Here is a 16,113-nt window from a genome sequence, read left to right as displayed (position 1 = left end):
ATGACAGCTGAGGCACTACTTTAAACCATGGCACCCATTCACAAGGGCACAGAGCAACCCACGGTGTCCTAGTTGTCCCAGTTTACATTTATACCAGAGATGTGAAAGCCAGCTCACACAGATCCGATCTTGGTAACAGCCGTACTACATTAAGGGGCAAATTCACAAAATGATTTGCGTGGCTTTTGCAGCCACTAAACCTGCACAAACAAGGGAGAAAGAAACAGTGTAAATGTACCCCTAACTGTGCTGCCAAGCAAGTAGTGTCTCAGTGCTCCTGTGCTATTTGCATGTATTTAAATTCGGAATATGCAGACATTTGGTGAAAATTGGCCCCTTTTAATGCAAACGAGCCTCATTAAAGAAACAGTCCAGTTCACAAAGATCAGCACTGATAGCCACACACAGTTACAGTGAGATTATCAGCGTCTTCAGAGAGTTGGTGGTAACTGAAGCACATTTGTACTGACAGATATTAAATACCAAATACAGTTTCTCTCTATCACGTTTAATTTTCTGCAGTCTGAAAATTTAATTTTTCTTTACTCTTGGCCTTTGTTCTGCCTACTGTGTTCATGGGGAAAGGCACATTTTTACTGAGCCACATGGATAATTGTAATCAGTCACAAAGAAGGGCAAATTGCACTCTGCTGCAAAACTTTATGGGCATGTTTGCGCATTAACCCTTTGAGACCCACGGGACCTTTCAGAGGCTGTAGCAAGTTCAGTTTTAGAGCTACAGTTAAAAATATCATATTAAACTAGAAAACCTACTGTAAGGAATCCATCTGTACCAACCGTGTCACGTTAGCTCGTTGGGAAGGAGGTTAAATAATGCTCCAAAGTTCAGCTAAATTTTTGCAAGGAAAAACTGGCATGGTCACTTTCAAAGGGGTCCCTTGACCTTTGACCTCCAGATATGTGAGTGTAAATGGGTTCTATGGGTACCCACGAGTCTCCCCTTTACAGACATGCCCACTTTATGATAATCACATGCAGTTTTTTTTCATGCGGTATAAATATTATTTTCTCCCTTTCTAAAATGGTGTGTTTGAATATTTCTGCATACTGGGGTCCCTAAACAGTCTCAAATTCCATAAACTGGGTATCACTGTAAAGCTGAGGCTCTTGTGGATCAAATGAGCCCAACTGTATTCATGTGTGATGATGTTAGTCCCCATAGGAGACATTTCATTGTAGTGAGACCATTTTTTAAAACTTGATCTCACATTATAAAATGACCTGTGGTGACCTCTAGGATAATCACAGCCTCATGAAACTTTACAGCCACAAACTAGAGACCTAGAGCATTCAGAGGATGGATGGATCAAACTAGAGACCTAGAGCATTCAGAGGATGGATGGATCTAACTAGAGACCTAGAGCATTCAGAGGATGGATGGATCAAACTAGAGACCTAGAGCATTCTGAGGATGGATGGATCAGACTAGAGACCTAGAGCATTCAGAGGATGGATGGATCAAACTAGAGACCTAGAGCATTCAGAGGATGGATGGATCTAACTAGAGACCTAGAGCATTCAGAAGATGGATGGATCAGACTAGAGACCTAGAGCATTCAGAGGATGGATGGATCAAACTAGAGACCTAGAGCATTCAGAGGATGGATGGATCAAACTAGAGACCTAGAGCATTCAGAGGATGGATGGATCAAACTAGAGACCTAAGGCATTCAGAGGATGGATGGATCAAACTAGAGACCTAGAGCATTCAGAGGATGGATGGATCAAACTAGAGACCTAGAGCATTCTGAGGATGGATGGATCAGACTAGAGACCTAGAGCATTCAGAGGATGGATGGATCAAACTAGAGACCTAGAGCATTCAGAGGATGGATGGATCAAATTAGAGACCTAGAGCATTTAGAGGATGGATGGATCAAACTAGAGACCTAGAGCATTCAGAGGATGGATGGATCAAACTAGAGACCTAGAGCATTCTGAGGATGGATCGATCAGACTAGAGACCTAGAGCATTCAGAGGATGGATGGATCAAACTAGAGACCTAGAGCATTCAGAGGATGGATGGATCAAACTAGAGACCTAGAGCATTCAGAGGATGGATGGATCAAATTAGAGACCTAGAGCATTCAGAGGATGGATGGATCAGACTAGAGACCTAGAGCATTCAGAGGATGGATGGATCAAACTAGAGACCTAGAGCATTCAGAGGATGGATGGATCAAACTAGAGACCTAGAGCATTCAGAGGATGGATGGATCAAACTAGAGACCTAGAGCATTCTGAGGATGGATGGATCAGACTAGAGACCTAGAGCATTCAGAGGATGGATGGATCAAACTAGAGACCTAGAGCATTCAGAGGATGGATGGATCAAATTAGAGACCTAGAGCATTCAGAGGATGGATGGATCAAACTAGAGACCTAGAGCATTCAGAGGATGGATGGATCAGACTAGAGACCTAGAGCATTCAGAGGATGGATGGATCAAACTAGAGACCTAGAGCATTCAGAGGATGGATGGATCAAATTAGAGACCTAGAGCATTCAGAGGATGGATGGATCAGACTAGAGACCTAGAGCATTCAGAGGATGGATGGATCAAGACTAGAAAAGTGCTATATAAATGCAAGTCCATTTACCATTTACTTTACTATTGGTATTGGTATCACTTTAAGGGTAGTCTATTGGTATCGGTATCACTTTAAGGGTAGTCTATTGGTATCACTTTAAGGGTAGTCTATTGGTATCGGTATCACTTTAAGGGTAGTCTATTGGTATTGGTATCACTTTAAAGGTAATCTATTGGTATCGGTACTGGCATCATCAATTTTTAAACGATACCCAGCCCTATGGAAAACTGCCTTAGTATGAAAACCAGCAACCATGAGCTATGGCGTTGTTAGCAGGGGCATAACGGCATATTAAACAGGTTTTATTTGGGTGATTTTGATATATAGCCTATTGCTAATTTCTTCTGTTTTATTATGTCAGAAAATGTAACATAGATTGTGGCTCATGTAAATATTGCCTCGTTTTTTAACATGGTGAAACATCTCTGACCCGCTGCCAGGAGTCTGAGATGTCTTAAAGGGCCACCATGTAAAAGATACAGTTTAGTGGATTACAACATGGCTTTCTCCTGGCATCACCCTCAGGCCATTAATCTATAATACCGGCCTTAAATTAGACTGTATCTCATACAAAACATTGTGAGTAAGTGAAGGGATAAGTGTCCTCTGAGATAATACAAAACACATTATATGGATAGCTGATCATTTTGATGGCCTTCATTGTTTCTAAATATTAGTTTTCTTGACTGTAACGCATGCAGTCCATCTGCTCTATCAGTAATATTACTGAGTATATGTGATGTATCTTTGACTGTTCTTTGCTCTCTAAAGGCTGATTGTCTCTGTCTCTCTGTCTCTGACAGGGACCTTGGTAAAGGAGGGACAGTGGAACACACATTTGACAAACACTCTATAGACCTGGAACCTGGGAACCCAGTCAGAGCAGATCTGGCCTCACTACTGGTTGGCAATCGCACTGAGCCTGTGTAGGTTTCCTCTCTGGAAGGATCTTTATGTGTTTTTATATTTAATACATATAGTTGTATCTTACAGATGCTGTCTTTTTTCATTCCCAGGCATGTTCCTCATATGTTCCCTAACTATATCCGTGCCCCCAACGGAGCTGAGGCCAAACCAGTCAATCAACTATATAAAGGTCAGAGTTCATTGAATTACTGTCAATACGTTTTTTTTCATAACATGAAAGATATTACTGGAAGAATAATTTCCATCAGTCATGGAAGGACAGCCAAAACACCCAAGGTAGTTAATGGCTGCCTTCTATACAGTACGGCACGGTACAGTACGGTATGGTACGTTACAGTACGGCACGGTACAGTCCGGTGCGGTACGATATAGTCCGGTACGGTAAGGTACTTACGGTACGGTACGGTACAGTACGGTACAGTCCGGTACGGTACAGTACGGTATGGTACGTTACAGTACGGCACAGTACGGTACAGTCCGGTGCGGTACGATATAGTCCGGTACAGTACGGTACTTACGGTACGGTACAGTCCGGTACAGTCCGGTACGGTTTGTTACGTTACTGTACGGCGCGGTACGGTACGGTACGGTACGGTACGGTACGGTACGGTACGGTACGGTACAGTACGGCACGGCACGGTACAGTACGGTGCGGTACGGTACGGTACGGTCCAGTATGGTACCGTACAGTACGGCACGGTACGGTACAGTCCGGTATGGTACAGTACGGTATGGTACAGTACGGCATGGTACAATACGGTACAATACGGTACAGTCCGGTACGGTACGGTACAGTCCGGTACGGTACAGTCCGGTATGGTACGGTACAATCCGGCACGGTACGGTACGGTACGGTCCAGTATGGTACGGTACGGTACAGTACGGCACGGTACGGTACAGTACGGTATGGTACAGTACGGTACGGTACAGTACGGTACAGTCCGGAACGGTACGGTACGGTACGGTACGGTACGGTCCAGTATGGTACGGTACAGTACGGCACAGCCCGTTACGGTACAGTACTGCACGGCACTGCACGGTACGGTACAGTTCTAGCAGGATCAAGTCAGAAATAAGGAAGAGGTTTCCATGAGGAAACATTCGGTCACTGGTTAACATTAAATGCAGACAACTGCTGTCATTATTGACAGCAGTTGTCTGTATAAGTCTTTTTAACATGTGAGTCTGTCCTGAACTTACTGTCACAGAGCACTTTGTGTCTTACAACAAAAAATACCACGATGGTGGTAAAGTGCCTGTTGGGGTGAAGGAGAAACACTAGATGGCAACATAGCAACCAGCATAGCAACCAGCACAGCAACCAGCATGGCTTAATTACTATTATTGCAACATAGTCTCTGGTTACAAGCATTTATATTTGTTATTCACGTTATATTATGTTATTCATGAAAGTGTGTGTTTTAACACAGCTGATTGGTTGTCTTGTAGGTAATGAAGATGGTTACCTGAATATAACCCTGTCCCTGATGAGTGACAGGTCACTGAACGGCAGTGGGAACCAGGAGTGGTGGGACATTGCCATTGCAGGCTGTGCCCCCTCCTCATGTGGGGTTCTACCCATGGTCATATTCAACGACAAAGTCAGTCCACCCAGCCTGGGTTTCCTGGCTGGATATGGGTAAGGAACCCACACTAACTAACGTTTACATAGATATACATTTTTAATAACAGCCTTTTTTAAGGAGCCATGTAAAATAAGTTAAAGATGTTCAAAAGTCCAGGACCAGGATCAGTTGCCGTTCGTTTCCAGCTGAGACATAACCACCAGAGCCCCGTCCACATATGGAAGGGGATGCACAGGCATATAAGAAGTCAACAAATCATCCATCCATCCATTTTGATGTGCTTGTCCGGGACCGGGTGGCACAGGCAGCTGACTAAACAAAGTATTCCAGACGTCCCTCTCCCCAGCAACATTTTCTAGCTCTCCCAGGCCAGATGAGATATATAATCTCTCCAGCGTGTTCTGGGTCTACCCTGGGGCCTCTTACCAGTTGAGCATGTCCAGAAAACCTCTAACAGCAGGCGCCCAGGAGGATCCTGATCAGATGCCCAAACCATCTCAGCTGGCCCCTTTTGATGTGAAGGAGCTCTACTCCCACCTCCCTCCAGATGTGTGAGCTCCTCACCCTATCTCTGAGGCTGAGCCCAGCCACCCTACGTGGGAAACTCATTTTGGCCTCTCGTATCTGTGATCTCATTCTTTCGGTCACTACTCAAAGCTCATGACCAGAGGTGAGGTTTAGAACGTATATTGACCGGTAAATCGAGAGCTTTGGCTTCCGGCTCAGCAGCTCCCTCTTCACCACAACGATCCGGTACAGCGCCCGCATGACTGCTGAAGCCACACGAAACAGCCTGTCCATCTCATGCTCCATTTTACCCTTACTTGTAAACCCTGGTACTTGAACTCCCTGGCTTGGGGCAAAGACTCATACCCAACCCAGAGGGAGCAATCCAGCGTTTTCCAGCAGAGCATGGCTGGAGTCTCCGTGGTGTTAGCCTGCCTGTTGCCGCTAGCCATGCTAGCATTACCGGCAGCCTGTTTTGCTATTATGGTTTTGGAGTTTGAGATTGCCATTTTCCAGTCTCCTTGTTGAATCTAGTGACGGAAACATACAAGCCTTGATGGACAATTATTACACAGTAGAAATAAAGGTGTTACTCCAACAACTAAAAGGGAAAGTTAGCAGTTTGATGGGAGGCTCCTTTTAGGCGGCCATCTCAGACATGACTCCAAGATTAGGCTTTTTATATTTTCCAAACTGTTCCCTTCTGCACATTTAATCATTTTAAACACAACAACTGTGATTTGTGAGTTGCTTTTTTCCCACGCTTCTTGAATGTAAATCTTCTTTTCTTTTCTCTCCTCTCAGGATCATGGGTCTGTATGTGTCTGTGGTCTTAGTCATTGGGAAGTTTGTGCGTGGCTTCTTCAGTGAGATCTCACATTCCATCATGTTTGAGGAGCTGCCCTGTGTGGACCGCATCCTGAAGCTCTGCACAGACATCTTCCTGGTTAGTGAGCAGTATGTGTGCATGTTAACACACACAATTACTGTATTCATGGACACACACATATCAGAGATTGAGTGAAATAATCTTTCCAAATTTGAAGAAGCAGCTTTTGAACCAAGAATTATGGAATATCTAAACATTAACATAAATAATGGGTCCCCAAAAAAACACACTTGTTGCCACGTTGTTGGAAGTGTCCTGGAAAATGATTTCTTTGTAGTCCTTTTCTACAAACTAATGTTTCTGTGTGATTCAGGTGCGTGAGACAGGAGAGCTGGAGCTAGAAGAGGAACTTTACTCCAAACTGATCTTCCTCTATCGATCTCCAGAGACTATGATCAAATGGACCAGGGACATGCACAGCCGAGACCAGGACAGATACTGACTGACTCACTGATCGTCTCTGGTTGTGATATCTGAAGCACACTGCAAAGATGTCCAGGGTACAACAGAAGGAACACTCCTTACCAGACTGGACATTACAGCCAAGGAGACACACAAAAGGAGACGTACACTTATAGACGTACTTTATGAAACATCTCCTGTTGCTGTTGCATCTTCACAGCTGCCTGAACACTTTCATCAAACCAGCGTACACTACAGACTGGTGAGAGTGCAATTGTAGTTCCTCTGTGGATGGGATGTACAGCAGATGGATGTCTGTCCTGCCGGATTTGGGCATAATGCCCCTGGAAGGCACAATTAGTGGTCAAATTGACCTGTGTTAATGGTCAGAGGTCAAAGGTTAAACACAAGAGGCACTTCATTCCTGACCCCAGGTGGAGTGACTGTGTAGCTGAAACCTGAAACTAATTGTAGGTTGAACCGTCTGCAGTTACTGTATCAGTATGAAAACATACCATGCTGTCAATCAAACTTGTTTTTGAAATGATTCATTCTTGTAAAAGTAACATGTGTGCAGCAGCCATGCTCGTTTGACTTTACATCATGATTTAAAGGGCCATGTTAGCTTATCTTTCCTTTACAGAAATAGCTTTTTCAGTTCCTCCTAACCCTCCACAGGCAAAGGAATGGAAATAATTGTGGCATAAACACTAAAATACCACCCTCTGTCACTATTGTGTTGGGTCACAGACCTGGAGGTGATCTTGAAAACACTTGAAGAAATCAAACTCATTATCAGAAGAGAAAACACTTTAATGAAACTTTAAACTTTAAACTTTTAAACTAACAAATACAGAAACATGCTGCAAGAAGCTCACATGACTGTTTCCAGGGGACAATAAAAAGTGATGCACACAGCTGGGACGCGCTTATTTTTGCCATGGTTTTTGGGTTATGAAGTTGTTGAACGCAGTTATGCGTCAGTGCTGTTGGAAACTGAGCTAAAATGCAGTTATGTTGTTTTGGTTTATTTTAACATTGTGATCATATGATTCAGATGTCTGCTGTTATACAATTCATGTTGTAGTGGAGCGGATGACATCCATTTTTCAGTCAAATTGTGTGAATAGTGATACCAAATTTGGCATGATGATTCCCGAGGGGTCACGAAGCAAATATAAACGATTGGCCACTTGAAAATCCAAGATGGTGGCTATTTTCCAAGATGGCCACCAAATTGACCTGCCGTTAATGGTTTCTCTCATAGAAATACATCTACTTGGTCGATTTGAGTGATCTTGGTGTCAAATTATATGTTTTCTAGCATGCTGAATCTAATTTTGATAGTTTTAATAATTCTTTACTTCAATATGGCGGCCATTGTAGGCCTACTGTTGTAGACAGCTATCAATAGCTGCTGTTGCCATAGGTGTAGGGGCTTAGTGGTAGAGGTAGTACCTTTGTTTCAGCAGTCAGCTACATCCTCCAGGATGGACTACTGGCACTGGTCCTCACTATTTGCCCAACTCTCACCTATGGCTCCAGAAGTTGCTAGTGCACGGCAACGGCCACACCCCGGGACACGGTGTTGGCTCACGGGCTAAACTAGGTGAGGGTAGCACACAGAGAGTCTCTGTGTGATGGAGTATGTCTAGCTCCAAATTTCGAAGTGCATAGAGTCAGCGAACTAGCCATCTTTATCCATGAGGTTCCAACCCAACTGCCAACCCAAAGGCTGCTGAGATGATACGTCGTGACCTGCTTCAGCATAAAACAGAATTCAACAGCACGTTCCATGATGGGTACCTTGAAGATACCGTCCCACTCTCCCTGCTTCAGTTTGTATGTATGATTCAACATGGGGCTGATATCAAGTCTCCAGAATGGCGCATCAAAATCTGACCTTGCAATGTCCCAACTGTTACAGTACAACTGCTTTGCCAAATACAGGGAAAGATCACAGGTCCACAGGCACTCTAAGGACCGGGAGACACCTTTTCCTGTGTATGTTGGCCTGTCTGTGTTTGCCAAGACCAGAAAGAGGCAAGTGATAGATATGTTGGTGAGGGAACCTCATGGATAAAGATGGCTAGTTCGTTGACTCTATGCACTTCGAAATTTGGAGCTAGAAATACTCCATCACACAGAGACTCTCTGTGTGCTACCCTCACCTAGTTTAGCCCGTGAGCCAACACCGTGTCCCGGGTGTGGCCGTTGCCGTGCACTAGCAACTTCTTGAAGCCATAGGTGAGAGTTGGGCAAATAGTGAGGACCAGTGCCAGTAGTCCATCCTGGAGGATGTGGCTGACTTCTGAAACAAAGGTACTACCTCTACCACTAAGCCTCTACACCTATGGCAACAGCAGCTATTGATAGCTGTCTACAACAGTAGGCCTACAAGCCAACTGAGACATACAAACACCACAAAGCAAAGACTCACCGGACAGCCAAAAAGTAAGAAAAAACTTGGATGTTAAAGCTGTAAAAATTAAATCAAGCATACCAGAAACCTATAACTCTACATCACAATCATTTAAATTGACCAAGTACATGCATTTCTTTTAGAAAAACATTCCCGGCGAGTAAATTTCACAGCCATCTTGAAAAATGGCCGCCATGTTGAAGTTAAAAATTGTAAAAACTATCAAAATTAGATCCAGCATGCTAGAAAACACATAATTTGACACCAAGATCACTCAAATCGACCAAGTAGATGAATTTCTATGAGAGAAACCATTAACGGCAGGTCAATTTGGCGGCCATCTTGAAAAATGGCCGCCATCTTGTATTTTTAGGTGGCCAATCGTTGATATTGCTAAGCGTCCCCTCGGGAATCATCATGCCAAATTTGGTGCTTGTATCACTATTTGCATGATTTTTCCTCTATCCGCTCCACTATTGAAACAGGCTGATGTTTGGTTAGCTGGCTACTTTCAGTCACCAAGTAACGTTCAAGGAAATAAATTGTGAATGATTTAATTAATGGTGTAGTTTACCTACTAATTTATGTTGTTACAGTATGCTGTGGTAGTATAAACTGTATTTAGTATGAATAATTCCACACTGGACTTGCAGAATTAAGTTATATTATTTCATATACAATAATTATTCCATAATCATTTATAGCGAATTAACTATATCACAAGATCCTGTGAGAATTGCAAGTAATGCGTTTGTGTCCGGACCAATCAGCATCCTGTGAGTAGCTACTGGCAGCTGTGAGCGTGGTTTAGGTACGTGTGTCCGCTCTTTTCCAAACAGTTTCCAAAGACGGCTTCTCAGATGGTTCTGTTCTGTGTCACAAACAAACTAGCGGGTCAGGTTAGTGTCCAGTGACATTATCCTGTTTCCTGTTTACATCGGCATGTGCATGCCATAGACCAGGGGTTCTCAACCTTTTGCAACTGAAGGCCCACTTGTGATTGTCAAAACATTTCCGAGGACCACCTTCCCAAATAAATGAGTAAAAAACCTAACATGTTTATACAACAAATAATAAACTGGGCTGCAGATATGTGTTATGCCACTGTCAGCTGTAATGACCAAAATACATATTCTGCTTACCCTCAGTGAGACACTTGGGCTTGCCTCTGGGACATAATGAGATCAAGTCGTGGTGGGATGGGTGAGAGGCTGACACGCAGAGTAGCATTCAAAGTTGCTTTCAGTTTGTTCCTTGCCTTTGATTTTGTGACAGTCACAATGGAAAACCCTGACTCACATAAATAGATGGTGGTGAAAGGCAACAGAAAATTTGATTGCCCGTTTTGACAGAGAGGGATATTGACTGGCAGCCAGTATCCAGAATGAAGCAAGGTCTACTTGTGTGAGCTGAAGCATCAGGCTGCTGTCTGCTGATAGTTCCATCAGTTCATTTTCCAACACAGTAGAGAGAGCTATGTCTTCTGAAGCAGGATCCACAGAGAAAGGGTCCAAAATCCAAAGGTTTCCATCTCGTGCATCTTCTGGGAAGTAGTCTGTAAACTTTCCTGACAACTGAGTCAAATGCTGGGTTATAACACTGGATATGTTGACATGAGGAGTGGCTTCCAAAGTTTCACTGAGGAGTGAAAACACGTCAAATCGTCCCTCCTTGACTCTTCTGTTCCACAGAATAAGTTTTTTCTTGAAGCCCTCAATTTTGTCTGAAACCAAAAACACTGTGCTGTTTCTGCCTTGCATTGATATATTGAGCTGACTAGGTGGTCAAATATATCTGATAAGTAGGCCAGTTTTGCACAAAAGTTACCATCAGTGTAATGCTCAGCAAGAGGGTAGTGCTGCTTTTCCAGAAATGTGTGCACTTCTTCTCTCAGTTCAAAAAGGCGATTAAGCACGAATCCTAATTTTTATGTATTCAGGGTCATATTTCCTCACCACACGCTTCGGAGCTGTTACTGGCGCAGGGTTGTCTCCCACATCACTTTTTCGCTTTAAAAACCGGTCCATTTTGTCTCACTGCATCCGAGAACGTTAGCTAGCTAACAGTGGCAAACAGGTTTGTCTCTACCTGATGATGTTTGGTGTTTTTACACAAGGCCTATTGAAGGAGGTTGGGTCACACTTAATCAACGCGCCTCCGGGGTACCGCACATGCGCAGTAATATCTGCTCTGCACTCGCCGAAATTGAGCCGATCGCAACGCACGACCGCAGCTCCAGTTACACTGCGCATGTGTTATACCCAATACAAGACCCGTGTCCGCCCGTGTCTCAGCCTCCTTCAATAGGCTTTGGTTTTACGGCAGCTGGCATCTTACCTCCTTTAGGTTTTACCTGTTCACTTTGCTAAATAATAATAAAAAAATAATCTAGTACCACTGCCTCCGCGGCCCACTAGATGGCGCTTTGCGGCCGGCCCACCGGTTGAGAATGGCTGCCATAGACTGTATATAAGAAGTGGATGTAGTCACCGGGACGTCACCCATATGGTTAGTGGACTGCCGTTTTGAAGCCTCGAGTTCGCCATCTTGGTTTTTGCAAATTGCCATCTTGTTGTTTTTTTGCAACCAGAAGTAATAGGAGAGGGTGGAGCTAAGCACAACCGAAACGCTGAATAAGACATTTTTAATTGACCGAGTGTTGCAATTAACTTTGATGGAGTGAAAACACACGGTGAAAGGGTTACATTTCTAAGACAAAGTATCCTAAATGAATGCTGGGAGTATAACACATTTAAGGGTGACATGTGACTGGGTGGTTATGATCCCACAATGCTCCTATTCACGAAGCAGGACTTCCGGTACGTGACGTGTCTGAACCGGAAGTTGGTGGCTGTGCAGCTGTGCAGCTGTGCTGTGTAGATGTCAGATGCAGAGTGAAGTGCGAAGAGGGGCTAGTTAACTGTGTGAATCTGGAGTGAAGATTGGCCGGTGTCAAGCGGGTGTGAAGATGTGGCGGTGGCTGCTCGGGGCTGCGCTGCTGGCTCCAGCTGCCGGCTTCTACCTCCCGGGTCTGGCTCCGGTGAGCTTCTGTGAGCCTGGAAAAGACACAGTTCCAGACTGTAAGGTAAACCTAACAGGTCCCACATCACCTGTGTAGCTGCCACATGTTACAACTAAATAACCCACTGAATAAATAGACCAGGTGAGCTAGTTCTTTAGAAACAGCTAACGCTATCATGGAACGTTATGGGAGTCAGCTAACATTAGCCAAAACAAACAGCAAAGCTAACGGGTACTATGATAACTAGATAGCAAGCTAGCCTTAGCCTCAGCTAAAGAACTCAATGTAGCTCCGTTAGTCTGGACATCAAACTAATAACACATATAATAATAATAACATATATAATAATAACAGATATAATAATAACAGATATAATTACAGATATAATAATAACAGATATTATAATAACAGATATAATAATAACAGATATAATTACAGATATAATAATAACAGATATTATAATAACAGATATAATAATAACAGATATAATTACAGATATAATAATAACAGATATTATAATGACAGATATAATAACAGATTATAATAACAGATATTATAATAACAGACAGATATTATAATAATAACAGATATTATAATAATAACAGATATAATAATAACAGATATTATAATAACAGATATAATAATAACAGATATTATAATAACATATTATAATAATAATAACAGATATAATAATAATAACATAATAATAACATATTATAATAATAACAGATATAATAACAGATATTATAATAACAGATATTATAATAATAACAGATATAATAACAGATATTATAATAATAACAGATATTATAATAATAACAGATATTATAATAACAGATATAATAACATATTATAATAATAACACAGATATTATAATAATAATAACCGATATTATAATAACAGATATTATAATAACAGATATTATAATAATAACAGATATTATAATAACAGATATAATAATAACAGATATTATAATAACAGATATTATAATAATAATAACAGATATAATAATAATAACATATTATAATAACAGATATAATAATAATAACATATTATAATAATAACAGATATAATAACATATAATAATAACATTATAATAATAACATATTATAATAACAGATATTATAATAATAACAGATATTATAATAACAGATATGCTATTGACTCCTGGTTGTTTAGTTAGATACTCTCTGTAGGGCTGAATACTGAACAAGCTATTTAAAATCAATCTATGTGCAGCAGAGCGAGAGGTTTATATTAGATACATGACTTTATTTCTAATTCATTGTTTAATAAGTAGGCCTATATTAGGTCATATTTTAGTATGATGCGTTCTATCTGCTAATATGGATTCAACATGTTTTGAAATAAAAGCCATGTAGTGTTTCAGTGGAAAGAATCCCCTCATTTACTAACAGGGCTCTTATTGTGAAACAGTTGCACGAACAAGATGTGGAGAATTCAGTGTTTGTTCAGTTCAGTTCCAATACTGTACCTATTACCATCTTGTGGTACTCGTACGTTACTACAGAATACAGTTTGTCTGGGACAGTAACACACATACCGTTACACCCACAGTGACTGAAACAGGACAATATCACTGTAGATGAGTAATCCATAACAACCAAGTGTTGAAAATAACATGATTATATTGTTGAATTTATTAAAGTGATGGAAAAGTACATTGTTTTGTTGACATGCACATTATATGTCAGGCACCAGGAGTTTATCTACCCTTGTGTTTTTTTCGCCTGGCCTGTATTTTTGGGACACATTTTATTTACTCGTGGCGACAATGTCCCCTGCCGGTATTTAAGGGTCACCTATTATGCAAAATGCACTTTTCCATATCTTTTAAACATCAATATCTGTCCCCAGTGTGTCTACAGGCCACCATAGTATCATAAAAGACCATCCTCTCTCTTTTTCTCCTGCTCCATCTGTCCAAAAATGGCTCTAAAAACGTGACGCTGTTTTGAGGGCGCTTGATTGACAGGACAGCAGGAAACGCTGACCAATCAGAGCAGAGTGGGTGGAGACAGGCTCTAAATCAGGGTCTCTCAGACAGAGGCTAAAATAGGCTCTGAGCAGGCAGAGTGATGAGAACACAATGAGAAGAATAACGTTTTTTTTTAACATTACAGCATGTAAACATGTTCTAGTACAACATTAAAAATACATGTATGAACCTGGAAATGAGCATGACGTCAACGTCTTGCTGCATTCTGCTCACCCAGGACTGGGTCTTGGAATGGGGGACGGACTGTTGCACGGGCTGCACGGCATGGAGGATGTTCCCACTGTAACAGTAGTAGTAGTAGTATCAGTACTGGGGGCTGTGTCATCCTTGTTGGACTGACAGGTTCTAGTAGGAATGTTAATAATTAACCATTCACCGACATTAAGCATTTTAACCAATTAACGCTATCGGTTAAAACGGTTAAAAGAAATGTTAATAATTAAAGGGACGGTTTGTAACTTTTTAAGCGTATAAATGTACCGAGTCGGGACACATGCACGCTCGCATATGCACGCTTGCGTGTGGCCGCTGTCTCTGCTCCTCTGCCTGCTTGTCTTCACTCAGACAGTGCGCGCGTTCTCGCGTACTCGCTCCACCTCTAGACGTGAACGCGCGCTCACTCCACACTGCAGAAGAGTTAGTTTAGCTCTGAGAATATCTAGTGCAGAAATAACTGCTGCAGCTCCTCCAGACCAACAGAGGTTTTCCGTGTCTTGTGAAGTGACGGGGCTCCGCAGAGAGAAACGTTGTCGTCTCGTTACCGACCGGGTGCCGGTGTCTCCCTCTGGCCGCGGTCGGACACGAGAACGTTTCTCAGCCTGCGGAGCCCCGCTGCCTCAGCCTGAGCTGAGGCAGGAAAAGCCAACACTAAGATCAGCATTGATTCATTGAGAGACCTTGGTCTGGTCAGATGACATTACTGCCAAGCAGCTGAAATATAGAGTGATATTGTGCTTTTAGCTGACGTGTGTCGCCTCACTGTTTTGAGCGATGCTCGTTCATGTCTATTTAGAGCGAGCAAGCTCGACGCTGACTTTCGTTGATTTCACGGCCACAGGTGTCGCTGTTAACAAGCATTTCTGAAAGTTACAAATAGTCCCTTTAATTAAAAAGCTGAGCGGCTCAGATGAGCGGCTTGTCACTTTAAGGAGAAAAGCTGGTTGAACTTAACAGCCAACCTTAAGAGGCGGAGCCGGAGTTGCAGGATACAGGAAGTTGGCTCCGGTCTCTCCATGGGTCTCTCGAGCTCACTTGAGCGGAGCGAAGGAGTTGTAGTTTAGTAGCATTTACTCACCGACAAATTATCTGTACACACACTGCTACACCTACGTTCACAGCTATAACGCCACCATCAACCTCACACTCACCGCCAACACACACACACGGTCTGTCAAAATTAGCATCCCTAGCTTCTAGTTACGCATTACGCACACGCGAGGTTTGTTCCCAGCCAGACCGCAGTGATTGTGTTTAATAAACCTTGTAAGTCATTGTTTTACTGATTAATTTGTCATTGAATGCAACATAACTTTTTCTTTCACTTTTATTTGTAAACCACACATGCGCATGGCACAAGACACCCGCCGTCAGAGTCATGTCCAGCCGGTGGCTTCTTCTCCGAATCAGCAGCTGGTTACTGTTGTCCGAGAGTAACCAACACAACATTTAGCCTGCGCAAAATCGATGCAACACAACAAATATCAGCCACTGCCATCGGTGAATGTC

General features: G+C 42.5%; 2 protein-coding genes across 5 annotated transcripts in view; both read left to right on the top strand.

Moving 5' to 3' along the window:
- Positions 1-7,841, top strand: part of piezo1 (piezo type mechanosensitive ion channel component 1 (Er blood group)) — a 172,776-nt gene extending 164,935 nt beyond the window's left edge. For all 3 annotated transcript variants that reach the window (XM_074645453.1, XM_074645454.1, XM_074645452.1), the window contains exons 50-54: positions 3,417-3,539; positions 3,630-3,709; positions 4,990-5,179; positions 6,438-6,579; positions 6,836-7,841. In XM_074645453.1, the coding sequence (XP_074501554.1) occupies positions 3,417-3,539; positions 3,630-3,709; positions 4,990-5,179; positions 6,438-6,579; positions 6,836-6,964 (664 nt within the window). In that variant the 3' untranslated portion in view covers positions 6,965-7,841. The remainder of the gene's footprint in view (positions 1-3,416; positions 3,540-3,629; positions 3,710-4,989; positions 5,180-6,437; positions 6,580-6,835) is intronic.
- Positions 7,842-10,825: 2,984 nt separating this feature from the next.
- The window catches only part of LOC141773605 (transmembrane 9 superfamily member 2), a 45,552-nt gene continuing 40,264 nt past the window's right edge, over positions 10,826-16,113 (top strand). For both annotated transcript variants that reach the window (XM_074645448.1, XM_074645451.1), the window contains exon 1: positions 10,826-12,431. In XM_074645448.1, coding sequence (XP_074501549.1) covers positions 12,315-12,431 — 117 coding nt within the window. In that variant the 5' untranslated portion in view covers positions 10,826-12,314. The remainder of the gene's footprint in view (positions 12,432-16,113) is intronic.

The sequence above is a fragment of the Sebastes fasciatus genome, chromosome 9 (genome assembly GCF_043250625.1).
Source record: "Sebastes fasciatus isolate fSebFas1 chromosome 9, fSebFas1.pri, whole genome shotgun sequence".
In the NCBI taxonomy this organism is placed as follows: domain Eukaryota; kingdom Metazoa; phylum Chordata; class Actinopteri; order Perciformes; family Sebastidae; genus Sebastes; species Sebastes fasciatus.
Note: the sequence above shows the minus strand (reverse complement) of the source record. Positions and strands in the feature narration are given on the sequence as shown.